Source organism: Camelus dromedarius, chromosome 24 (assembly GCF_036321535.1).
Source record: "Camelus dromedarius isolate mCamDro1 chromosome 24, mCamDro1.pat, whole genome shotgun sequence".
Lineage (NCBI taxonomy): Eukaryota > Metazoa > Chordata > Mammalia > Artiodactyla > Camelidae > Camelus > Camelus dromedarius.
In genome coordinates, this window is record NC_087459.1 from 23,345,046 (window position 1) to 23,372,445 (window position 27,400).

At 47.0% G+C, this 27,400-nt stretch overlaps 1 protein-coding gene across 2 annotated transcripts in view; it reads right to left on the minus strand.

The window, feature by feature from the left end:
* The window catches only part of GALNT17 (polypeptide N-acetylgalactosaminyltransferase 17), a 364,793-nt gene that overhangs the window by 80,739 nt on the left and 256,654 nt on the right, over window positions 1–27,400 (minus strand). For both annotated transcript variants that reach the window (XM_064478595.1, XM_064478596.1), the window contains one exon: window positions 5,455–5,572. In XM_064478595.1, coding sequence (XP_064334665.1) covers window positions 5,455–5,572 — 118 coding nt within the window. The remainder of the gene's footprint in view (window positions 1–5,454; window positions 5,573–27,400) is intronic.

Sequence of the window (27,400 nt, forward strand, 5' to 3'; positions counted from 1 at the left end):
TCCTTAGGGAGGCTCTTCCCTACTCCCTAGACGAGGTCACATACTCCCTTGCTATATTCTCCTATAATATATCCCTTCACCTGGTTTTTTCATGCTCATCACACTGGTATTTGTTGAATGACTGGTTTTTCTGCTGGACCATACATTTCATGGGGACGGAGACCATGTCTGTCTACCGTGCTATCCCCAGTGAAAGCATCTGCTGGAGTGGAGAAGGCTCTTAGCACGTCTCCAGTATGTCCAAACGCACTCAGTTGAACTGCTGGCCACCTGAGGTGCATTTATCCAGATTAAAGATGGGTCTGTGAAATCCCAAAGCCTGTTCTATCTCCAGACAAGACCAGGAACTTTTGCTCTGAATTTTATCACAGGCAAACTCTAACCCTGCACCATGAGGACTTTCACAGAGCCAGAGACGACTGATGCCAGCAGGGAAGGGGGAACCAAAGACTCAAGAAACCTAAGGATTAGGGAAACAAAATGGAATGGACAGTCTGGTCCCCACCAGGAGTGACCACTATCCAAATCACAACATTCGACAGACGTAGTGGACTTGAGCCCAAGAATTCCAAACGGAAGACAAAGGTCACAAGAGGCTTCTGGACTTCGGGGATCTTGATGTCAGGGGTCTCAGGGAGGGCAGGGGGGTCCACCCTGCTTAAGACGGATGCTGGGTGGTAAGTCCCAAAACCCACGGGCAGAGGAGTGGCTGGGGTGGGGCACAGAGCATTAGTCAACAGCGCTTGTCAGAGGCGTCTCATGTTTCTTGGGAGTGGACATTCCATGTTCATTTGGGGGCCTGGGGCTTTGACCACCCCAGACAGCCCGTAATTTCTAAGCTCTTTAAAGGAGGCAACCCTTCGAATCTACTGCTGAAGTTATCTCCATGGGCTCAGGGATGCTCAAGTGGACTGGGCTGGACAAGACGGCAGAGATGCCAACCTTGGGCCCCCCTGGGTCATAAGAATCGCATCCCAACCCCTCAGGAAAGTGGCGGGGCCCAGAGCCACCATGAACTACACCTCCAGCCATCGTGGACCTGGTTCAAACCCTGCTCTTTAGAAATATTATTCTTGTCTCGTGTAAACTAAAATCCACACATCCTTGGCACATCATTCACCATGACGTGAGTCTGAATCCTTTCCCTGGGACTGCTGCAGAGCCTCCTGGCAAAGCTGCCCCAAGAGGAAGGTCCTGGGGGCTGGGCCGGGCCAGGTGAGAAGGTTATCACACCTGTGCCCCACGCCCAACCCTCTTGTTGAGTTCCCTCCATCAAGGAATGTCGGTCTCAAAATATTTTCAACAGCAATGTACATACATAGGAATTCTGCTTTTTATTCAGTCCTTGAGATTCCTTATGAGCTAAGACCTTTTCTGATAACTTGAGGATCTGACAGCATCTTTCTATTGCCTCCTTTTCAGAATGGCTGGCAGGCAGGACTCAGCAGCCGTGCGTCACTCTTACACAAGAGTTCAGAATAAGACAGTGCCTTTTCTTCCCAAAGAAGACTGATTCACTGGAGAAATACAAAGCCATCTGATTTTATACCACTTAAAAATAATCAATCTGGTCTCTTCTCCTTGGAGAATTTCTTTTTTCCTCTTAGACAAGTTACTGTAATATGCCTCGTTAATAGTTTCCGATTCATATTACTCAGAACAAGATGAAACCTTTCAATTTCTAACCTCATTTATTTTCTCAGCCCTGGAAAGCTTTTTTTTTTCTTTCTCCAGTGTATTGATTGTTTTGGTCACAGACAAGCTTGCCTTTCATCCAAGCAACAGCCCTGAAGTCAACCTTGCTTATTTCTTTTTTCCTGAACCACAGAAAGACTTTCTTTTCTTCCTCTTCTGTGACACATCTTTACTTATTGAGGATGGAATTAAAAAGTAACGAAAAATGTCAGAAAATAGATAACAGATGGATCTATTTCTTGGTGAAAGAAATCACAAAGAAAAGTGTTACATTAAAATGTCCCTGCTTAATAAAGCATAGGGTTTTGTGTCATTTCCTAGAGGCTAATTTGTACAAATGTATGTGTGTACATGATATGAAAATTACATATGTATGTATATATGTGTTTATTTATTACGCAAAGCTCTGAGTTTTTCAAGTGGTGGGGATGGTTTTCTTAATAATGTGTTTACTATTCATTTAATCTGTACTCTGAGCAGTATATGTTGCACAAAAAGGAGGAGGAATACAATTTGTAAAACAAAGCATCTTACGCAGATCACTTCACGTAGGAGGGAGCCCCGTCACCAGAAAAACTACAATTGCCTAATTTAGACACCTGCACGTGTGTAGGTGCTGGTGCCTAGAGAGCCCAGTGTGGGTGGGGCTGGGAGTGAGGGCAAGGGCTCACTGGGTGCCCACAGTGGCTGTCAGGGGCACCCAGAGGAGGGCTCTGAAAGACGTGGACTCCCGTCTGGGCTCCTTTCTGAGAAAACGTATGTATTTGCCAGGAAGCCGGCTAAGGTCAGATGTAGACCAGGGGCTCTCAAACTGGTCTACACCCAGCTGCGCACAAGGCTGGCATCCTGCCAGGGTGTCCAGCCCAGTCCACTTGCACTGAAGGCACTGAAAACATGGAGGGTTGCCCACAAGCTCAGGCCCTCACAGTCCCTGGAATGGAATCACCTGGAAGGTTTGCTAAAACACAGGTTGCTGGACACCACCCCAGAGGGTCTGAGTCAGCAGACGTGGGTTGGAGCCCAAGACTCTGCCTTTGTAACGGGTGCCAGGTGAGGTGGGTGCTGTTGGCCAGGGACCACACCTCGAGAACCACAGACTGCTGTGTAGATGAGGGTTATGTGGACCCTGAACCCAAGCCTTGGCCTTTTGGCACCAAGGGCACTCAGCTCCCACTTTAAGAATCGGCAGAAGACAAAGGCTTCTGGGGAGATCGAGCTCACAGTCGCAGAACGGCGTGACTGATGGGAGGGGCATAAACACTCCCAAGTCTCCAGTGTGGATGCTGCGTGTGCCTGGGGTAAGAGGCAGGTGACGGCACACGAGGGTAGGACCCACAACCCCTCCGTCCGATGCGCTCATAAAGATGCTTGGAGATTAGCCGGGCACCGAGCTGCCCCGAGAACCTGGGAAGACAAGCCAGGGAGCAGGCTCTGGGCCGCGTCACTGCAGCCGGTCCACATGGAGGTGAGGAGTGGAACCCACCGGCCCCCAGCTGGTAGCGCCCAGAGGCTGTGCTGCCGAAACTGACAAGCGTCTCCCCTCCTGCAGGGATGGGGCCGCCACCAGGACCGTCACTGCCATCACCTGGGGTCTGACAGAGCCCGGCACCCAGACCTTCACCAGGTCCAGGTCGCTGCCAAGCAAACGCCTTCGCGAGTGTGGGGAGCCCATCTTAGCAAGCCTCAGCAGTGGGTTCTGCCGCTGCTGCCTGTTCTGCCCAGAACACAGCCTGCCATGGCAGTCAAACCTGGAGGTCCCTCTTGTCCCCACACCCCTCTACCAGTGCCCTGCCTCCAAAGGGACAGCGTTCCATCCATCCTCCTGTTCCCCCCTGTTGGTGATGTCTTACCCTCCACTGGCTTCTCTCTCACAGTATATAGAGACATTCAAATCTCCCTTAATGAAAGTATTAAATCATTCAGATTAACACTTTATAAAACTACTATAAATCCAATAATTTTATAAATATTATCTATAAATATAAATGTCACAATTTTACAAATTATTATAAAGCTATTAAGGCAGTCATAAAAATTTTAAAAAAACTTTTAAAGCTCAACCATCTCAATGCAGGGCTCCCTTCAGCTCCTTCCTTTCACAGATGAGCACCTGGACAAGTCATCACCTCCCAGGTGGCCGTCCACTCATGCCAGTCGGGCTTGTCCCCACTACTTGACTGCTTCTACTCATGTTAGGGTCCCAACAGGCATCCAATCAGTCATTAATTTAACAGGTACCTACTGAGCTGTGCGTCAAGCACGCTTCTATAATGCTCGGGAGGTAAAGGTGAGCCCGGTGAAGATCTGTGCCCCATAAAGCTTGCAGTCTAGCCAGGGTGAGGAGCAGAAATGCAATACACGTAATCAGTAAGTCAAGTCCAGGGCATGCTAGAATTGGATGGGAGCTAAACAGAAAAAGAGAGGGATGAGGAGTTGGAAGCAGGGCAGAAATTTATGTTACAGGCCAAGTTCAACGTGCTGGGTCCAGATCTCTTCCCTCAATTAAATTCGAAATGGATGAATGTCAAGTCTATCAGCTTTGATAACATATTCATGGCTTTTTTAATTGCAGGGCTTTCAAAGAAATCCTATGCAAATTCCATTTAGGAAAGAACCCAGCCTGGCACTGAAATCCCAGGAAGAGTCTGTAGCCTCCAAAAGGGAGTGATTTTAAGATCCAAGGAAGGTCCCCACCACCCCCTTTACTCCTACAGCCTGGACGTTCATTACATCACCAGCACACAAAGCCTTTCATTCCACACAGGGTGTAGGTGGGGGGCTGGTGGGGTGTCTTAAAGGTGCTGCCCAGTTAGGGATAAACAAGTGAAATCAGACGCAGAGAGCGGGCTTTGATGAGGTAACTGCCCGGTAGAACACGAAGGAGAATGCAGCAGAGGAAGGAGGAAGAAATGCAATAAACTTAAACCTTACAATTGTGTCCTGAATTGTTTCCAACAAGCTGGCTTTCCAGGGGCTCAGAGACGCAAAGGTTCAAGACAGGGGGGCCACAGGGACACAGAGACCCCCAGCTGGGCACCCCCAGCGCCCCTCTTTGTGGTGTGGAAGAAGATACACCAGGTAAGTGGTTACCAGGTCCTAAAGGAATCACCCCCTCTCTGGGGTTCATTTATTTTAACTCTAAAATGAAGACGTTGGAATGCATCAATATGTCTAACTTTAATATTTCTTTTTACAGTGGAGTTCACTTTCAAACAAAATCTGAAGCAAAACCCACTATATAAGATACCTAACAGTGGAGCTGATCTGGACTGGGGCTAGCAAGAGACCCTTTCTTCCTCATGCCCCTTCTCCCCTGGTCCTCTGTAGGAGCGCTTTGGAGCAAATGGAGAGTCCCACAGAACCTGGTCCTTCTCTCCTCTGGCATCTTATGATTCTATGATGTACGTGAACTGTCAAAACACGTAGGATGGGAGTTCTAATTTAAGGAGATGATTTAATTTTAAGAAAAAGTTAAGGAGAGAATGAAACTAGATGAGAGCGGAAATCAAATTCTCAAATGTCCATATTGGGCCACCCAGGCGTGGACAAACTGTCCAACCTTTCAAGGGGGGAAAGCTCAGGTTTTCCCCTGTCTCGGGAGGGGTGACAACCCTGCTGGAACATTTTCAGAAACAGGAGTCGGGCACATGATTCTGTCATTCACCAGCTAAAGAAGCTTTAAATACGCATAAAGGTTGACCAGGTGGTTCTGCTGAGAAACATGAATAGACCGAGAGGAAAGGGCGCCAAGTCACAAACCTTGATTCCAAGTTCGATATTTTCTCCTCCATACACATCCATCCCAGGGTCCAGAAGACCAATTTCACCAAAGAACTTCCTGTTGACCACAAACGAGCAGCCAATCATGGCTGGTGTCCTGCAGGAGAGAGAGAGAAGCTACAGTCATGTGATACACACCCAACGGAATATTACTCAGACGTGAGAAAGGGAAATTCTGCCCTTTGCAACAACAGGGGTGGCCCTTGAGGGCATTGTGCTAAGCGGGATAAGTCAGAGAAAGACAAATACTGTATGATCTCACTTATACATGGAATCGGAAAGAGACAAACTCATAGAAACAGAGAGTAGTCTGGTGGTCACCAGGGGCTGCGGGTGGAGAAACTGGGGAGAAGCTGGTCCAAGGGTCTAAACGTGCAGTTAGAAAATAAACAAGTTCTGAGGATTTAACGCATTGCGATCATCATTAAGAATACTGTATCGTATACTTCAAAGCTGCTAAGAGGGTAGATCGTAAACACTCTCACCAAAAAGAAATGATAATTATGTGAATTGTTAGAGTGTTAGCTGGTGCTATGGGTGGTAATCTTACTGCAATATACAAGTGTATCAAATCAACACGCTGTACAACTTAAACTTACGCAATGTTATATGTCAATTACATCTCACGTGAAGAAGATGGGGAGGGAGGGAGAGGGGAAAAAGGAGCAGCGGATGCTAAAAGCTTAAAGCATCAGTTCCAGAAGCCCTTCCTCCCACACCATCCTAACAGGTACTCGGTCCCACTCTGGCAAACCGAGTAACTTCCTTGAAGGCCTCAATTCCCACATCCTTCTCTCTGTATCGCTTTCATGTTTCAGCTTCAGACAAACTCGTGGACTTGAAACATTCAGGGATAACCCCGCTCCTTGGTATTTGCACAGGGATGGGTCTCAGACGCCCCGTGGTGTCTGCAAACACATGAACTGGTCCTCGGGGCACTTCGGGGACAGCTGTGTGACAGGATGAGCCTCCTAGGCAGTCTCAGAGCAGCTGGAAGGTGACGAGCAAGATGCATCCGCCCCCTGTCCTGGGTGGGGGTGGGGGGAGAAGAGCTTCACAAGCCGGAAGTGGGAAGGGAAACGGGGGAGGGGAAGGTCGACAGCAAGGGGTCAACCGCCACATTCTGGTGGGAGGAAGTGGATCAGGGCGCTGGTTCTTCCAGAAGAGAAGAGACTCAGAGGAGATGCCTGGTGCCCAAGGGGGTCAGTCATAAATTGCAGGGAGAAGGGCTGCGGGGCGGGAGAGGCGAAAAGCATACGCAGGGTGGGGGGTGCAGCTCCACTGGCGCACCCGTAGCAGCTATACCGGGACAGCTACCGCTCGCCACCATCAAGTGCTTCCTGCAGCCCCTGGCCCCTCTGAGAGAAGCAGCTGACTGCTAGCCTGGAAGAGCACCGAGCCCAACCCCGGTCTCAGTTAACCGAGCCAGGAATGAGCACTGATCCCGAACCGGGTCAGTCAGATTATGTTTTTTCTGAAACTTGGAATCGAGACACCGCCAGGAGCTAGAACTAGATTAGAGTCCCGTCTATCTGCAGGGCTCAGGCTGCCGTTTGGGGACAGCTCCGGTGGTCCCTGTGCACTTGGATGGCTGAGCAGAGGGAGGCAGGTCCCCCGTGGAGGTGTAGGAGCACGGGGTGGGAGGCTGCCTGGTGTCTTTGGGGGCCTGGCTCCGCCCTCTGCCCCTGAGTCATGTAAGAGTTCCTTCTGTTTTTTCGATCTGTCGTACTTGACCTAAATCATATTAGATTGGTCTCTGTTCTTTGCAAACAAATGGTGATGATGACACAAGCTGCCCTCCCCCCACCCCCATCCCACCTGACTTATGACCTGGAGGAGGGCGGATGTTTTATCACACAGCCAGAAGACACAAACTGCAGAGACGAGACTCGTTCTGGGAGACCTAAAAGCCAGGGTCATCTGCGAAGGAGAAAAGCCAGTCACATGTGTGCTTAGAGATGGGAGGTGCAGTCCTGGGAGGGTGGGAGTCTGCAGAGAAGCAGGGATGGGAGGGAGCGCTGGTGTCACTCCAGTCTTCTAGAGCAACTGCTGAACACATTGAGAAATTCTGAGACGTTAGAACAATCTCTCCAACTCCTAAGTTTAAATATTGAAAATTCTCAACATTAACACGCATGGGTAATTAAGATCCTGCTCCGGTAACTTCTAACCCCTTGAGGGCAAGCCCAAGGGGTGGCTCTGGGCACAGCCCCATGGGTGAAAAAAATGTTTCTCTGAAACTGGCTCCGAATCCTCCTGTATCAGCATCACCCAATGGCTCCTTAGAAAATGTAGATTCCTGGGTGTGGCCCAGAACTATGGAACCAGACTTACAGAGACGGGACTCAGGAATTTGTGTTTGTACCAGCAGAACTGTCCTGTGGAGCCATCTCCCTCGTGAACCATCAGGTCTCCAAGAGCAGAGAAGTTATCCCCCTAATTTCTCGTTGCAATCCCAGGATGGAGTGCCTTGCATACACAGAGCTAGGTGCTGCTGAATGAATGAGTGAGTGTAACAGATCTGTGTGACTGCCCCTGGTGGGGAAGGGCTTCATGATGTCCCAGGGACAAACTGGCTGACCTGAACCAGAGCCCAAGGACAGCAGGGGAGGGTGCTGTAGCTAGGGGAGGGAGGGAAGAGGGAAGGGAGAGAGGGAAGGAGAGAGCAGGGAAGGGAGGAAAGAACAGGGAAGGAGGGGGAGAGATGGAGGCGGGAGGGAAGGATTCAAAGCACATCACTTTCACTGTCAAGGACACAGGCTGCTTCTTCCTTCCAGATACTTCTCAGTTTGCCTTTTAAGAAACATCTTTCCCCATCATGCAGTCTGATATTTTAATATAACTGGCTTTATCTGGATGATATTTTCCAGCTATGGTGGCAAGGAGAGAAAGGTTCACAGTATGAGTCACCCTGGGTCCCTACCTGCTGCTCACCACTCTGTCCAGCATTAGAAGCCCGAGGACTCCCTATGACAGAACGGAGAGGTCCCCTCCTGCCTCCTCATTAAAACTGGGCCACAGCAGCTGCTCAGGCTGGCACGAGGCCCCACAAGAGGCCACCGCCAAGCAGGCCTCTGTCTGCATCCTGGCAGGATGTCAGAGCCCAGAGACGAAGGGCAGGAGGCTGGTCTTCATGCAGCAAAGATGTGGAGTGAGCGTCTGACCATTATTACTGTTGGTGGCATGTGGTAAGGTCCCCTGAAGGCCATGGTCAAAAACGTGCCACAGTGCCAAGGGGGTGTGTGGGCATCATTCCATGTCTCAGGGCTCTAGTGAAGCCAAGCCTGACAGGGACAGCGGAGCAGAGAGGCTGCAAGCAGCCTGGTAGACCAGCTCCCAGGAGATGGCCTCCCTGCCAAGTCAAGACCCCAGTCCTGCAAACAGCAGGGCCCCGAGGCTGCCCCACCCTGCAGGGCCAGGCTCAAGCAGGTCGATGTGGAGATGAAATAATTAAAAGGCACATCGTCATCCACAGCCGGGCCAGCCAGTACTGCTGATGAGTTTAGTGGGATGACTGCTCTGAGTTCTGGAACTACAGGACAGGATTGATGGTGGACAGCTGTCCTCTCTGCTCCGGAGAAGCAGGTCTTCAATAGAAAGCCACAGCCCGGCCCTTTCTGGGACCTGCCGCACTGGTGGCAGGGTTAGCCAGACCCATCCTTGCAACCAGAACCGAGAGCCCAGCAGGGACCCAGGTCCCCACCGAGGCGTCCTCGCCACCTGCCCAGTAGCATGAGCCACAGTGGATGGCACCTGGGGGCTGATGAGATTCTGGAACATAAGCCTCCAGCCTCATTCTTCAAACTCCACTGCCACTACCACCATGAGCACAAACACTTCAATTCGAAATCACTCAAAAATGATAATCATATTAAGGGATCTGCCAAAGTCTAATAGCTCCATTACAGAGGAGAAGAGGGGAAATTAAAAATAATCACTTTTATTGTTGCCGTTACACAGAATATACGCACCACACACCCCAGTTGCAGCTGAGAGAGAGAGGAGACGGGGAGAGAGACAGGCGAGGACAGGGTGGCAGTAGTTGACCTGTCCACGCTCTTAGCTGAGGTCAGACCCTCCACTCATCCTCTCCTGCTACTCGAGGACCTCAGTCCAGCGGTCCCCCCTCCCCTCAATACACCTGTGTTACATTTTCTCATTTTCTGTATTCTTGATGCTTTGGCACCTGGGGCCTTGTTGACTGAGAAGAGACCGCCCCTCCCAGGGCCGAGCCAACTCTTAGAGACAGCACATGACCCGCTGGGGAGCATGCCTTTTGTGTGCAAACTAATCAGCCCAGAGCCCACACTCCCAGCCACCAGCTCTAGATGGCCTTTATGCTCCAGGAGGCAAGAGCCCTCTGCTCTGATCATCCTGGGGCCAGGAGCCAGACAATTGGGGACAGCCCGGACCCCAGAGCCCACCCAAAGTACTGCACCTGGCCAGTCCTAAGTCTGATCAGCTGCTTACATTGCCTCACTCACTTCTTCTTGCAAAACTATAATGAAGTCTCCGGCCCATGCTTTCCCCTCACTCCCTCTGCCTCCTAACTGACCCTAACTGCGGTGACGGGGCCAGGGACCCCTGCCCCACAGATGGCCCGTCCCAGACTGAAGTCACCTCCTCACAGCCCTGAGAGCAGTGTCTGTGCCTCTCCCTGTGTGGCGTCGAAGAGAATGTGTGTGACATCCCACCTCCCCACTGCTCCTGGCACCTGTTCCACTCGGAACACCTTATCATCACTGCACGGAACGGGTCTGAGTAGCGGTCAAGTGCGCCTGCTCACCTGTGCACTCGTTCATCTGTCAACAGCATTACCAGGCGATGGAGGACGCCTTTGTTAGACTAAGTACCAAGCACTCGAGGAGCTAAAAACACACTAGGATGCCGTCCTAGTGGGCAAGCAAAGCAAACACCATTTTTTGTTGTTCCTTAGTAAAAATAGCTTCTGGTTGAAGCTATGGATTATGTATCTCTGTGTCTATCTCTATCCACGAGCGAGGCTGTTGGAGTGGGAAGAGCACGCACGTGTCACTGCGTGGCTGGCTGTCTCGGTCACCGCAGAGGGGACGGGGCTGCGGTGTCCGCCCCTTGCTTTGCCCTGCCCACCTCTTCCTTCCTGCTGCTCTCGGAGATCCCGGTTACCCCCGGTGACCGTGTCTCCAGATGCATGTCCGGCGGATGGTTCAGGAGCCAGGGTTCTGGAGCTTACCCTGCTCTCTTTGTGTGACTCCGGCTGGCCTGCCCTGCTGGGACTCACTGCCTTTCCCAGACCTCAGACGCGAACACCTGCCATTTTCACTGGTCCCCGCTCTGCCTCAGCCAATATCCAGGTCTGATAGCTGAGCACCTTCTAATGCCAAGGCCCCATTTGCAGGAAAAACACAGACAACGCAGCACCATCCCTGGAGCTTTCTTTGCGTGAATCTCTGCAAGTCTCGTTCTCAGGGCACAATGAACACTGGGTATTTTGTGGGTGTCATCACCTTCTTCGGCAATAAGTAGCTTGGTTAATCAAAACGCTCTTATTTCAGTGCCTTCTGTTACAGTATCACACACCGTGAGTTCTCTGACACCCTTTCCTAATAAACATAAATTCCTGATGTGGACCTCGCCCTCCCCCATCACACTCAGGCACAGACACTGGTCAGACCACAAGACAGGGCAGGGACAGGAGAGGAGGACCCGGTGGTCATTGTATCACCCAGGCCAAAGCTCCCTGAACTGAACAAACACACACATCTGATGCTGCAGGCAGACAATTCATAACTATTTCTAACCCGCAAAGCAACTCTACTTGGCAGTAATTATTAGCCTCATTTTCCAGCAGAGGAAACTGAGGCTAGAGGTTAAGTGAACTGGCCAAGGGTAGACACATGCGGTTAAGTGCGGAACTAGGAGCCACTTGGTGGTGTCCGATCCACACCGTCCTCGGCAGCAGCCGAGATCACTGAAAACCCGCAGCAGCGAAGAGCTCTCGCACTGGGTGAAATAAGTGGTCCCACTTTGAAGATTTCTGGGAACTTGCAGCTGCTGAACACTAAAAATACAATTTGGGGGAAGAAGTTGGCTGGCGTGCATGGAATTCTCAACTGGCGCAGCACAGTAATTTAATACTCAGAGTTCCATTTGCCTCTGCTACACGTATAAATACCGAAAGGATAAGTACCACCGCCTTTTTAAAAAAAATCAAATGCCATATCCAGCACACAAATATCTCACCAGAAAATAGGACCCAGAGGCCACTGCGTCGCCTGCTAAATGGAGGTGGTACTTTCCCTTTTTTTGGTGAAAAGATAATTCACACTGAAACAACAACTTCCTCCAGTTCAGGAAGTGAACTGTCTGGGTATTAAGAGCCTTTCCTTGTGGAGGATAAAGGTGATGCTCGTCTCTCTGCAGTGTGATTTTTCACAGATGCAGAAGATGCCAGGGGGGATTGAAGTTGCCGGTCCCAGGTGCCTTTCCTCGGCTCTCTGATTCGCCTGGGCTGGTTTTATTAAAACAAAGACCATATCAACACTCTGCAGTGCGATGTTTCCTATACGTAATCGTCTCAGCATAACACTGTGGCTCTTTGCTAATCATACTTTCTTTAGCTTTTGAGAAACTGATTTGCAAAGAATCCTTTGAAGGTGATTTTTGTAAAAGTGCCAAGTTTCTGAAGATGCGGTAACACATCAAGCTGTTATCAGCCATTTTTATACACACACACACACACACACACACACACACGCCATCTTGTGAGATGAAATATAGATTGAGTGAATGTCTGGGGAATTAAAAAAAGAAGAAAGGTCCAGAAAGAGTTTCAGCAAACTGCATTGCCTGTTTTGGCCCAGCCAAAGAGCTAAGGCCTTTTTTTTTTTTTTACAGACAAACAACTACAATCCATCTGAAGATGGGAACACTAGCTTTGAAACTCAATGAAACAACATGTTACCTCTCCCCCAGCAAAAATTCAGTTTTCCTTATTAGCAGATCTGGACCCCTCCAAAAAAACCTGAACTCATCATTATTGCATTTTGAATTTCATCAGGAAAATATTTGTGGGAATTGGTTTTTGCCCTTATTTGTTAAGTCCCTCCATGAGAGCTTTGATTTAGCTTCTCTTGGATCATAAAGCCCCCCAAAATATTTACTATTTGGCCCTTTACAGAAAAATACTGCTGAACTCTGTTCTAGAAGATGAACCCTGGAGGGGAGTGCAGACGCTATGTGGAGCAACTTGGTACCGACTTGATGACTGGCAGGAAGGTAACTTTGAAAAGGACAGATGAGGGACTCGGGGAGGGGGTAGAGAAAGACTTGGAAGATGAAGGAACCTCCTTATCACCTGTTAAAGGGGTAATAGTCCTGCTCCAGCTACGAGGGCTGATGTAAGAACAGATCTGATGAACTTTGGGCCGTACCCTTGAACACGGCAGCAGGCTAGTGACACACCTGTTGCTCTTTAAAGAAAGTGAAAGGGAGCAGAATATGCCACCCTAAAATATGGCTCTTTGGCATGAGATTATCCTTGTTATTTTTAAGAAACAGCAGACAGAGGAGAAGCTCTGCAAACCTAGATGTTAGCCTTTTGAAAGAGAAATTTACATTTATAACGGAAATCTGCATTTGTAAGGGTGTCTCCCTCTCTGCACCAGAAAGAGAAGGATGACCCTAAATTTCTAGAAACTCTCAACAATGGAGAAGACACCAGCCTAAATCTCAGTAACGAATCTCACCCTTGTTTACTGTGCTTTTCTTGGTCACCTCCCTCTCCACTCCCCAACATCTTTTGTTTTTAGCTGGAGCTCATATTTAAGGTGGTGGCTTGGGCCATTTCTAGGAGTTACTTGGTACCTCCCATGTATACAGGAGGCATACATGTTATTAAATGTCTATTTGTGTTTCTCCTATTAATCTGCCTTTAATTACAGGGGTGTCTCAGTCAAGAACCTAGAAGGGTGGAGGGAAAATTATTTTTCCTCCTGCACAGAAGGAAGAGTATGGAGATTTGTACATGGTGAATTTTTCCGAGACAGTTTCAGAACATCCAATATAAGTGCAAGCACAATGGGATAAAGTAAAAGTAAGCAAATGGGAACAAGAGGACAATGGGGAAATGAGCAGGATAAGATGATGCCAATGGCGAGCTCAGTGCACAAAATGTTCACTTAATAAACATGGGCCATGAACTCAGCTCTGCACTCTCTCATAGTCACTGCATATGGACTCACTGGCATGATCCGTAGTGTCTAAGAGATTTTTTTGAAAGAGAAGTACAGCCTCTTGGCCACGAAGACCCAAGAGAAATTCTTCTACTGAGTAACTTGATGAACAATTTCCTGGCAACACCACATCAGTAACTCAACAAGCTCTGCAAATTTTTTTCTTAAAACACTCCTCAGCAGTGGTTCACAGCATTTACCCAAGTGTAATAAGATGAGAACAATTATTTCCAAGGCCCAAAAGAGGTCAAAGTAAGAACACAGCTTTCTGATGGCCTTGCTTATTTAACAGCTAAATTAGTAGTAGAATAGTTATTTATAAAAGAGTCAAATAAAACAATAATATATTTTGAGCTCTGTGAGGGGGCTTGTCTATTCTGGATCTGCTGTTTCATCCAGAGGCAGCCGTAGCTTTGAGATGGGACTGGGATGCTTTAAGACGTGGATAAAAAGAAGCAAAAAGATGTTCATTTTCAATTGTGGCTGTAAAACTGACTGTTGAAGCTAAATTCTGAAAGTGTCAAAGCCAGGATTTCAAAAGCATGAGCCGTGCACCAGAGAAACTGTTTTCCAAACTTGGAACGTCCCTTGAAAAGATCAAGGACAGCAATCAGGCAAAGCCAGAGAATGGAGGTTGTGACAGGACCATGGGTCTTGATGCAGACTCACCTTAAGGTCACTGGGGAGCTTTGAAACATTATCTGTGCTCTGTCTCCCTTCCTGACACTTGGATCCAACCATTCTATATCCACATTTGAGTCAAAAGTGCAACAAGGGTTGAGAACCATGACACATGGGATGTTTCCAATCCCCAAAGGGGGCTGATTATTCCTGGTTGGGGGCGATGTCTGAAGAGAGAGTGATGGAGCAGAGGGGGCAGGCTGGAGGGAAGGTCTCTTCTAGTCCTACTGCTCAGATTGGAGGTCAGGGTCAGGAGAGAAATCCTGCAAACAGACTTGAGGCTAGGAGGGCAGCAGAGATGATGCTCTGCTTGCTGCTGAACACACTGGGGGAGGGAGGAAGTCTGGCAGGGTGCCCAGAGTTGGGCAGAAATGAGGGAGAGATATTTAGGCAGAGAGAAGACTAACAGTAGCCTTCCCAGTGCTCACATCCAGCTCCTGGCATGGCAGGAAATCCCAATGGATCTGCAGTCCCCAGGGAAGAGGTGGCAAAATAGTGAGCTGGATGGATCACCAGAGGAATCAGGAGACCAGAGGGTACAAAATCGGTGGATACTGTGTCTGAAGTGCAGGACCAGAACCAAGGACATCAGCAGTGAATACAGAGGGGGAAAGCTCTGAAGATGAGGGTGTGTGAGATAAGTCAGCTGTGGCCAGGAAGGTTCCAGAGGGCAGCCTGCAGCCCCATGCCTCTCCCTCCATTCATGGTCCAGTGCCAGCTCTCCTTGCTCCTAGATGCTATTCAAGAGAGGAGGCAAGAGGAGGAAACCCCTTGAGGAGGAAGAATGGCCCTTACAAAGAACAGCCTGTTTAATCCCGATTTCACTGAGCAATTGACTTCAAAGAGATGGAGATTTAAATTGGAAGAAATGTTACCTTGAAATAACAAGATTAGTTTTCTCTTCCATCATCAGTAGAAATGGGGACTAGAGACCAAGCTGAATTCAAATATGAAAATGTCAGTTAACTTTTTTTACATCTGACAGGACACTACAATTTAAAATGTGCTACAGAGTACTTAGAAGAAGTACTTAGAGTACTTAGATGAATAAATGGACTCTAAGACACCAAAAGAGAACTAAGAGGGAAAAAGAACAAAGAAGTCACACAAGCAAAACAGCTTTTCTGGAAAGCAATTTGGCAATATGTTACATGAGCCTCAGAAATGTACACATGTTGGACCTAGAAATTCCATTCCTAGGATTATATCCTAGAGAATAATCATGATTTCTACCTCTGAGAATATCAGATTATGTGATTTGGACAACTCTCTAAATGAAAACAATGGAAGAAACCAGACAGAACTTTCAATCTTAATAAAATCATTAACGATGAACAAATGGAAATTACTGAGTTGAGATCTGGCTGAGAATGGAACAAAGAGAGAAAAGACAAGCATGAGGTTTGCTTCTGATCAGAGGTATGTATCAGTCTAGAAAGAGGGCTGAGAGGCTGAGTCCCTTTTTGAGGCAGTATTTCTGGCCCAAAGAATAGGACCAGGGACACAGACATCAGGAATGAATAGAGAAGAGCAACCTCAAAAGAACAGGAAATTAAAAGGTGGACCCCTAGTGATGGACAACCTGATAAGTCACCCTCCATTTTTGTCTAGGACACTGAAAGGTTGTCCCCGAGAGTAACCACCTACTGAAAATCAACCTGCCCTCCCAAAGGCTGCCAGGCTGCTTCACATCTGGGTTGCCCAGAGAACCTCAAATCTTGAAATTCAATTAAGGAGACCAGGGTTGTTAACACTCCTGTGATCTTGACAGAAATAAACAAATATTGTCCATATGGGCAGATCACATAATCCTAGGTTTCAAATTAATTCAATAGTCAAATATAATCAGAAGCATCAGGAATCAAGATGTCAAAACTCAGACCTACAGAAATAACAGACAAGGGAAAGGCTGGCACAGAACCTACAGATATTGGTACTATTAGACACTAACTGCAAAATATCTATGTTTACTATGTTTACTGTGTCTGAGGAAACAAAAAACAAACTTGAAAATTTCAGCAGAGAACTAAAAACCATAAAAAGTGATATGGCAGTTTTGAAAAAAGAGAAAAATCTAGAATGGAAAACTTGAGTAAAATTAAGAACCCATTGGGTAGTTTAATAGCAGATCAGACACAGCTGAAGAGAGGATTATTACAGTGGATGATAGATCAGAAGAAAATTTCCAGAATGAAGCACAGAGATAAAAAAGATGGAAAATATATAAAAGAGGATAAATGACACAGGGAATTAAAATTATAAGGTCAGACACACAGGCTTGTGAAACCCCAGAAGAGAAGAAACAGAGTAAGACAATATCTGAAGAGGTATTGGCTGAGAATGTCCTAGAACTAAGGAAAGACATCAACCCAAAGAGTCAAGAAGCCCAGCAACTATTAAGCAGAAAAAAAAAAAAAAGAAAAAAAAAAAAAAAAAAAGAAATCCACACCTAGACACATCATAATTTAAACATTTAAAAAAAGAGAGACAAAATCTTATAAGCCATCAGAGGGGAAAAATAAGACATAATCAAGGATTCTAAAAAGTTTTTGTATAAGAATTTTAATCAGAACATTATTTATCAGGGAGCAAGACTAAAAACCTTCTGAATTTACATCAATAGGGATATACTTAGTTATATTTTGGCATAGTCCCAGGATAAAATGTATGCAGCTATTAAACATCATTTTAAAAAATACTGAATGATATATGAAATGTTTATGTTATAATGCTAATAAAAAAGAGTCAAAACACTATAATATCTGTGTATGAGCCCTTCAGTTAAATGCATATGGTGTAACGCTGCCAATCGTTATTTCCAGTGTTGTGGTTTGTGGGTTATTTTTATTTTCTTCTTTGAACTTTTGTTTTCATGTTTATACCATGAACCTGTTGGCTTTTATAATCAGAAAAAAAAAATGTTGCTTTTGCTTAGTCTCACTTAAAAAGACAACACTAAGAGTCATTGTTGTTCTCAATTCCAAATTTGGGCAGGACCCATTAGAGTTGGACTTCCTTGGTACGTGTCACATTCTAAGTGTTCTATTTGGAAGCATGTTGGGGTTAATGCACTGAAAGGCAGGGAGGAGATGACTCATGTTCAAACATGGTATCACTCGAATGAGGTTAGCATATAGCTATTCTTTTTTGGCTGCTTCTCCGGACAGCCAGCTAAGCTTTTCCTCTAAACCTTTTCCTTTGTTCTCCTAGGAGACCCATGTAACAGGATGGGATTCTTTTCCCCAAAAAATTTTTCCAGGGGGCTGGCACATACCGAGCTGGGATAACAAGAAAGGAATTTCTAACACAACTCAAGGGAGAAAAAGAAACACTCTTTTAGTGTAATAAGGCATATTAAATCTTATAACATATTATAATAAGATTTACATTCTGATCTTTTCTCACGGTCTTACAGATGCTTGACTTAGATGTGCATGAAAGAAAAGTTCCTTCTGTCACCTCCTCAACCCAAATGGATCTAAAAGCCTCAGGAATCACATTGACCAAGAAGTAGGTGCCCAGAAGGACTGACAGCCCTGGCCAAGCAGGCTTGGAGTGTGGGAGACTTATCAGAATAGCAGCAAGAGCACGTGGAACATGGACAGGATCGTCCCTGCCCTTCCAGAGACGTTGGCACAAGGAAGGGTTTCTACACAGAGGACACATGGTTCTGGGGGTCCACAGGCTGGCAAGGGGCTTCCCTGGATCCAGAACCTCCCAGAAGCTCAGAAGAAAGGGCTTTTGCACACAGCCTCCTCCACTTCCTGTTTAGGGGAGCCCAGTGCACTGTGTTACTCCGACCTCAGTTCTAATGACACCTGCATTGGAGGGTCCCAGAGACCGCTCCCAGGTTTGAACAGCCACTAGGAAGAGTCACAGGATGCAACATACCACCATACTCATGGCTATGATTTATGACATTGAAAAGATACAAAGAAAAATCAGGGGCAAGGAAAGGGGCATGGAACAAAGTCTGGGAGAAACCAGACACAAGCTTTCAAGATCCTCTCCCAGCGGAATCACACACCTACACACTTAATTCCCCCAGCAATGAGCTGTGACAGCATGTGTTAAACAGTGTCTACCAGGAAGGCTCATCAGAGACTCAGTACCCAGGGGTTTACTGGGAGGGTGATCACGGAGGTACCCTCTGCCTAGCATGTACCCAAATTCCAGTCTCCCAGAGAGAAAGCAGGCACTTAGCAGAAACCATACGATCTGTTCAGACAGTTTAGGTGCAGTGAGCTACTCTTATTGGGTATCCAAGATGCCGGCCAAGGGCCAACCTGCCATGTTAACTCGTTTTTGCACACAATCCAACACAGACAATCTAACACCCCAATGGGACCTTCTTTTCCTTTCTATTTGTGCCAGATTCTACACTTCCAAAGCTTGCCTGTTTTATTAGAGCCTCATGACAATCTTGTACAAGGGTGGGCAGGAATTAGTCCCCTTACAGAAGAGCAGGTCAAAGGCTTGGAAGATGTTTGCTTCTAAGTCACTGAGGAGATAACTGGAAAGGCTGGACCCTAAGGCCAGCAAGTCAACTCCCTCCTGACAAAGAACAGGAGGAGGGCGTGGACTACGGCACAGAATCAAACCTAGATAACCCTGTGCAAAAGGTGTAGGAAAAGGTGGTGTCCTTGCTGTCGTTTGGCGTTAGAGTGAGACAGGCACGTGCCTCTACTGCTCCAGAAAACAAAAAGATGAACAGAATCCCCAGTCCCCATGAACTTTTACCTCTTCCGTGCTGCTCTCCACTAAATCAATTCACAGAGTAGTAGCGCTAGACGTGTTCTTAAGAAATCGTTATGTACAACTCGTTTCTTTATTTGAGAAATAGGGAAAACAATTAGCTTCAGCCCCTGCTGCATATGGCCAATAACCTATTGTGTAGAAAAGACGAGAAAATGGGTAATGAAAGCCATTATGTGAGATGGCTTTTATTTCCCTTTCTTTATGATCGAAAATTGCCTCCATTATCAAGGAAAACAGTGATGGTCCCTCCTCTCTGAGCTTCTCTCCTGCCGCAGGCTGACACCAGGGACCAAGCTCTAACTTTGGGACAGAATTTAAGAAAATTACAAAGAAATTAAATGCTTAGCTCTTCTATTGTTTAAAGGCAAATTTAGCCAAATATGAACAAGTGGGCCTCCTCATGAAAGGGTTTTAAGAAGAGCATAATGGCCTGTGTGTGCCCTGTCTGGTGGTGTCACCACCGAGTCTTCCTGGCTCTGAGTTTTCTCACCTCTGCTCTGGGGAGACTCAGAACAGCTATCATCGAGGGATGGCTTTTTCTACGGCAGGTCCAAAGCCAAGAGCTTCACCACGTATTTGTGACCCCATCTGATTCTCACAGCAATGCTTTTAGATGAGTAACACTACCTGCTTTGGATGGTTAAGAACACTGATGTCCAGAGAACGTGGGTACCCCGCTCTAACACAGCAAGGAAAACGCCAGTCCTGATTTCCCTGATTCCCAGTATGATGATTACACAGGCTGTCTGCATTCAGAAAATCTGCTCTAAACAAAGTCCCAAGTTAACCTGTCTCCTCTCGAACTCTGGGCATGAAAAAAAAAAGTGTCGTGTGAAAATTCACAACAACCAGCCCCTAAGAAGGGTTTGAGATTTGAATTTACATGAGCTGCATAGTCAGGAAACAGCAGTCTAGAAATTTACATGAAACACAGCAGTCCCTGGCTGGTGACAACTAGGAAGGACTGGCAAAAACAAATGCCAAACCTCACTGGAGAGACCCACATTCAGCCCAGAGCCAGAGGTCACAGAGCTCCAAACCAGAAGCTCCAGTGAAGGTGAACTCATCACCTAAAATTACAAACATGTAAGGAAACAAACCACCATGAGTGAGAGTCAGCAAACACAATAGGATTAGGACCCTCAAGAACTTGAGATAATAGAACCATCAGGGGTCTCAGGGCAGACCACCCCAGAATATACCACGACGGCATATCGATTATTTTGAATTAAAGTTACTTAACACATGAGCAATGCAAAGGACACTCTGACCTTCCTTTCTGTCACCTCAAATGCAGGAAATAAATCTCTCAAGTGAAAGGTGCATCCCCTACATCTGAAGGTAGAAGGACACCCTTGTCTCCTGAGACAGGGGATGCAGGCTGAGAGGTCTGTATAAACAAACTTTGACTTCTTTAATTGACTACCCTAAGCCCAAACTCTGTTTAGATTCTTCACTAACTGGGCATCCAAAACCTAAGTTTCTCTGTCTTGTCAATTCCTCACAAAAGTATTGTTTCTTTGTCTAAAAAGTATAAAAGCTGCCTGCTCTGGCTACTTCTTAGGTCCCATTTCGCTCAGACCTCTATGCACAGAAATTAAAATTTGTTTCTTTTTCTCTTGTTAATCTACCTTTTGTCAATTTTATTATTAGTCCAGCCACAGCATTCAAGAGGGGCCAAGGGGGAAATACCAACCTCCCCCCCAACAACTATCAGATAAAGACCATAAAATAAAAATGCTTGAAATGATTAAAAATGTAAAAATTAGGGTAAAAAAAAAAAAGACCGAAAAATAAGATGCTATGAAGAATAAACAAGCAGAAGTGATAAATAACCAAACAAAGCTATAAATGAAAAACGTAAGTCTTTGAAATTCAAAACACAGCAGGCAAATAGTAAATCTGTAATAGTAAACTCAAGTAGTAAATTATGCACAGCTAAAGAGAGAAACAGAGTGAACAAAGAGACAGACTGATGAAATTACCCTTAGCGCCTATAAAGAGATGGAAAATATGCAAAAGAGATTAAGAGATACGGAAGTTGGATCCTGCCATGCAAACATTAGCCAGCAAGCCACTGGAGCCTGGGCAATTTCTCCCTGTTGCCAACAGCAGTGGAAATGACTACATGGTCTACATTTGAATAAAGCTTTATAATTTATAAACAAAGCTTTAGAGGATAATTCATATAATTTATTTGGCCTTTTAAAAAAAAATCCATGTGACAAAGATACAAGTATTAAAGGTGAAGAAATGGAAGCCCAGAAGGATCTGAGGGACCTGCACAAAATCACACAGCTCATCCGTGATGAAGCTCAAATCACAGAACCCAAGAGTCTTCCTTCTCTGCTCCATCCCCTCTTGACGAGTATTTCTTAATGAAAGCAAGCTGCTGTCTCTGTCTGTTTGGGTCGCTATAACAAAATACCACAAGCTGGCTAGCCTATACACACAACAGAAATTTACTTCTCACAGTTCTAGAGGCCGGGGGTCTGAGATCAGGCGCCCGGAATGGTAGGGTGAGGATCCTGTCCTGGTCCGCAAACTTCTCAGCGTCTTCACATACGTGGGAGGAACCAGAGCGCTCTCAGGCCTTTCCTTTAAGGACTTGAATCTCTCATTCATGAGGGCCCTGCTTTCATTATTTAATCACTTCCCAAAGGCCCCACCTCCTGATACCATCACACGGGGCATTAGGGTTACAACATGTGAATTTGGGGGCAGGAGGGACATACATTCAGATCAGAGCAGATGCCAACTGGGATGATAATGGAGGAAACTTTGCCAAGTTAACAGTCTCCACCGTGTGACGTTAACAAGAGCTTCAGGCTGGAGCCACAGAGCAACTTGTCCTTCCTCGGGTTTGACAGCGCCCTCTCTCTGCTCAGGCAGAACTAGCCTGCAGCTGCAGAGGATGAAAGACGGACTGGCTGGTGTGCAAAAAGGTGAATTGCTGGCTGCAGCCAGTTCTCAGAATGAACGCCTGCCACTCTGGACTTCATCATTTTGGGAGGGAGGGAAACAATACCTCTTTCGTTTCCTCTCTATTTTAGGGGACAATAAACTGGATGGGAACTATGTTGGGGTCAACTGCACAGGCAGGGCACAAGATGAGAAACATATTCTCAACCGTGGGTTGAAACCATAAGTCAACCACGGGTTACTGAAGCTCTCTGACCAAAGAACAACGGAAAATGAAATTCTTTGGGAGCGTGGGCTCTTTTTAAAAGGTCAAATATTTTCCCCCTAGAGACACAAAATGTTCTGGTGCTGTCATGTTCCTAAGAAGCCCTCACACACCCAACAGGCTTGAGTTCTATGCTCTGACATCCCAAATCTGTAAATTATTGGGATTCAACACACCTACCAGGTGGGATCTTAAATCTGATGAGGCTCTGGATTCATTAACCTTGGCAGAAGGAGCCTGGGCAAATCTGCTTGCAAAATAGCTGCTGTCTATTTTAATTCTCAAAAGGGCAAGGTAAGTAGAATGCAGATCTATGGGTCCTGCTCCAGTGCATTCTTGGCAGGTTCAATCACCTTCTCAAGATGACCACGATCTTTTATCAAAGACAAGCGGCTGCTCCCAGAGTCGCAGGACAATCAGCAGCGAAGGGAAGTGATGTCCTCCAGACACTAAGCAAGCTTTGTTCCTCCCCTCTCTTGGGCATTTCTTGCTTCCCACCTCATATGGCCATTATTCACCTACATGATCTACTTCTCCTGCTCTAAAAATGGGCCCCTGTTTTCGCCCCCTTGTGGGTCATCCGCGGCCCTTAACGATGCCTTTCCTTCAGTTAAGTGCTCTCTAAAGATTTGTTGGGTAGCGAATGAATAGATGGGTCCAATCAGGACACTCTTTCTTTGGTAACACTTCTGCTCCAAGAAGTCTTCTCTGAAAAGGGCCTCCGTGTGTATTCACAAGGGAGCGGCAGGGATTCGGGAAGCAGTGGCATGCAAGCCGCTAAGCAGTCATATTGATAAATAAGTTGTCCTTTTCGTTCTTGTTTCAGATTTGCAGCTTGAGCACGCTGGGTTCTCAGGAAGAATTCACGGGATGGTGCTTCAGCTGCTCTCTCCTTTTATCGTCTCGGATTGGAACAGAAGAGAACAGAAGGCACATTGTACACGTAGAAGGGGGGCTGTGAGTCAGAACAGGGGACGGAAGAATTCCTTCTCCACTCCACATGGTAGCAAGAGGACACTGCCCCTTTAGCTCAGCTCTGGATGGTGACTTAAAGAATCAATGGCCAGCAAATGCAGAGTATGGATTCAAAGCAGGAGAGGTGGGTCTAATGCAGCTACTGACAGTCACGAGCCTTGTGTTAAGAAAGAAAATGTTGGGGGGGAGGGGATAGCTCAGTGGTAGAGCATGTGCTTAGCATGCACAAGGTCCTGGGTTCAATCCTTAGTTCCTTCATCAAAATAAATAAAAAACAAATAAATAAATAAGTCTAATTAACTGCTCCCCCCTACAAAAGAAAGGAAGGAAGAAAGAAAGAAAATGACCCATGGGTGAATGCTGTCTCATGAGCAGTTCAAACCTCCAGTTCTGGCTTGTGAATTATAACAAAGACGTGCTCATCTGATTGAACAGGACACTTCTACTTCTAGGAAACTGGCCCGGAAATATCCCTGTGTAATGAAATATACATTTAAGGCTAATCACTATTGCACTTGTTGGAATAAAAAGAAAGAGAAAAAACGCAGTGTCCTTCAACAGGTCCCGATCAAAAGGTGCCAAGGACAGACAGACCTCCACCTGCTGTGCACTGCAGGAAACCCAGCACCCAGAACCACTGCCGGCACACAGTAGGTGCTCAGGAAGTATTTGTCTACAAGGTGAATGGAGGGCATTCAACTGCTCAAAGGACTGAGGCAGAACTAAAGTCCAGCTATGGGTACGTGTCCTTGATGGATAGTAATACAAAAAAACAAGTTACAGAATAACGTGAATGACGTACCAAGAGTTTGGTACCTTGGAGGTGCCATCAAAATAATTGTTGGAAAACGTTTGCTGAATTTACGAAGAAGGTGTCACATGTGTTAGGGGTGCAGGTACACACTACACGCACGGGCACACATATCGGTAAATGCATAAAGGAAAGGTCTGGAAGGTTATATATAAATAGCTCAAAGGAAGGGAGTGAGATAAGGGACCTGCAGCTTTTATATCATTCTCCAATTTTTTTACAACAAATGTTTTTCTATTTTTGTACTTTCAACATTAAAAAAAAAAACTCAGCCTCTGAGAAAAATCTCCCTGTGCCAAGGCCCCCGCCCAGTAACTTGCATGAAGGGCAGTCGGCACACGCCGCTGGCCGGGTGCCGCTCCTTTCACGCCGCCCAGTAGGATGTGAGGCGAGGGATGAAGGAAAAATAGTTCCGAGGGCTCAGGTCCTGAACTCATGGCGAGTGAAGAGACTGGAGAAACCCTCAATACAGCCAGGGTTAGCTCGACAATGGGGAAGCTACTCCTGCCACCACATTACCCAAAACACGGTGGCTGATAAGGGCAATTGATCATTTTATTTCATCACTTTAAGGGACTGGGAAGATCATTCATAGGCACTGAACTCGCTCTCACGTTTAAAGGCCTTTAAATCAATTTTATTAGGTTAATTGATGATCTGTTCCATGCACTTTTGCTCTGCAATCTGCCATGTCCTATCAGGTTGACTGCAAGGCTCAACGTGGAGCTCTCGGCCCCTTATCCCTGCTGAAAGCCGGAAGCAGAGGGGGTGCAGCTGCCCTCCACGGGCCGCCGGCTTACAGGCTAAAGAAATGAGAGGCCATTTCATCCTTCACGGAGGAGCACAGTGCTTGAAATAGCATTGATAAGCCCTGACTTCAGGCTTTCAAACGGACTCATAAAAGTGTGACTTGGGCAGAAGACACGTGTAGTTTTCTCTCTCCTATTAAATGTCGTTAACCACTTGAGGTGCTCTAAAGCACAGAATTAGCAACGTTTATTCATTTAATGGCCAAGCCCCGATTTCGTCCTAGGCGTTATATATGGTAGCTTCCCAGGGCAGCCGGAACAATCACAAACGGAGGCGCTTACGTTAGAAATTTATCCGCTCAGAATTCTGCAGGCCAGAAGGTCAAAATCAAAACACAGGCAGGCCGCACCCCTTCCAAAGGCCCTGGGGAAGAATCTGTCCTTGCCTCTTCTGGTCTCCAGTGGCCCCAGAAGTTCCTTGGCCAGTGACTGCGTAACTCCTATCCCGGCCCTTTCTTCTGTGTCTGTGCCTCCTCCTCTTCTGTCTCTTATAAGGACACTTGCCATGGACTTCGGGCCCACCTGGATAACGCAGGCTGGGCTCATGGAGAAGTCTCAACCCATCACATATGCAAAGACCTGCCTCCTGTTCTACACAAGGTCATAATCACAGGTTCTGGGGAGCAGGATGTGGACACATCTTTTAGAGGGGGCACCATTCAATCCACTACCCTATGGCAGGCACCGCAGATACAGATACATAAGCCACAGTTCTCCCCATGGAAGAGTTCATGGTCAAATAACTATGATACAGCGTGCTATGAGATATAAAGGGTAGATGGAAATGACAGTCCTGAAGCTGGGAGGCTGATGTAGGAGAAAGCTGTAAAGAGGAGGAAGCAGGCACTGGGGTTGAGCCTTGAAGAATGAATAGGCCATCGCCTGGCAGACAGAGATGCTGAGAGATGAGAACGGGCACCCCAGGCAGCGGAAGGAGCACGGGTTTGTGGAGGGAGGAATGGAGGTTTGAATGTGCATGGTGTGTTCGGAGCATGTAGAGTACCCCAAGGGGACAGGAGCAGTGGGTCCTTGTCTGTGTGTCTTGGAGGAGGAGCCTGGAGATGGGGATGACTACATGGGGTCACCAGGTGATGATATGGTTCTTCCGAGTCTGCGTCTTGCCACGCTCTTGCCATCACTCAGCCTTTCAACCGCAAACTCTTGCGTCAACCTGACCTGTATCTGTGTGCACCCTACTCTAATAAGGAACTCTTCAGGGCTGAAGGTCTGTCTTCCTTGCTTCCCCCTGAGCAATGAATGTATTGTACAAGGCCTGAGCTTCTGTGCCCAGCTGCTCCAGCTGTGCCTGGAGAAAGGGTGAGGCCCAGATGTGGGTGGGAGCCCCCCAAACGCAGAGTATGGGGTATAATCAGAAACCCCGGGGAACACGTCTGCTAATGACCGCCAGCTCGCTTAGCTGTCTCCGGGGAAAAGAGTTTAGTGGAAAGAGCAGTGAGTAAGGAACGCTGATAAACAGTCTCTCCTGCTATGAACAGTCACTGACGTCTGGTCTTTAATCTTTGATAGCTAAATACCCAAGCAGACCGATTGTTAAGACAGTCAGCTGGGTCATAAAATGAGTTGTTAGACTGAATTCATTGATTTTTATGACTAAACACGCTCCGATAATGGCCTGGCTGGGGTGTGACACAGACACTGCTTCAACGTGACTGCACAGAGTCAGAAATTCCAACGGTTGGAAATTAAACGCATTTATTTCTACAAATTAAATTGCCTTGGGGAACTCAGCCTCAGGTGCAGAAACACTTAATGTTTACCAACTAATATTCCAATTGCTAAGTAACCCCTGGCCGGGTCTTGACACTTGGCCCAGAAATGACATCTGTCTTCTTAATAAGCTGACAACATGCAGTCATGGCCACAGGGCCACAGATTTCATGCCCACCACTTTTCCTCCCACAGATGCTTGGTGCAGACTCTGGAGACAAAGACAGTGCGGTCATCAGCAGGCCACATGGCAGACGGAGCGTCACAGAGTGGGCTGCTCACTGTTGGTACAATCGTCTGTTGACAGAAGAACTCAGTGGTTCCCCCAACAGAATTGCTATATGCTTTCACTTCACAGGTGAAAACGCCGAGACACGAAAGGGAATGTACTACAGTTTACTCAACTGCCCTTGTCTCCCTGCAGGTCTAATCCCATGTCCTCATCTGCCAGGGAGCATGAACTGGATCACATTTCAGAACAAAGAGACAGCAGACTAAGATCAGCGTGAGCTGGAGTCAGAGGTCAGTTAGCACCTGGCCAGCACCGCTCAGGCCGCCTTCTCATCACGTGCAAAGACGGAGAAAATAAAAGTCCGGTCATTCTAAAGCTTGGATTCTCAAGCTATTGCCAGGGTCTGGCCGACTAGCTACCAACCACAGATCAAGGGGGCTGGATGGAGAAACACAACTCTGGCTTCTCTCTTGAAAACAAAGCATCCTTGCCCTCTTGAAGGATGATAAGAAAGCTATATGATGTTTCTCA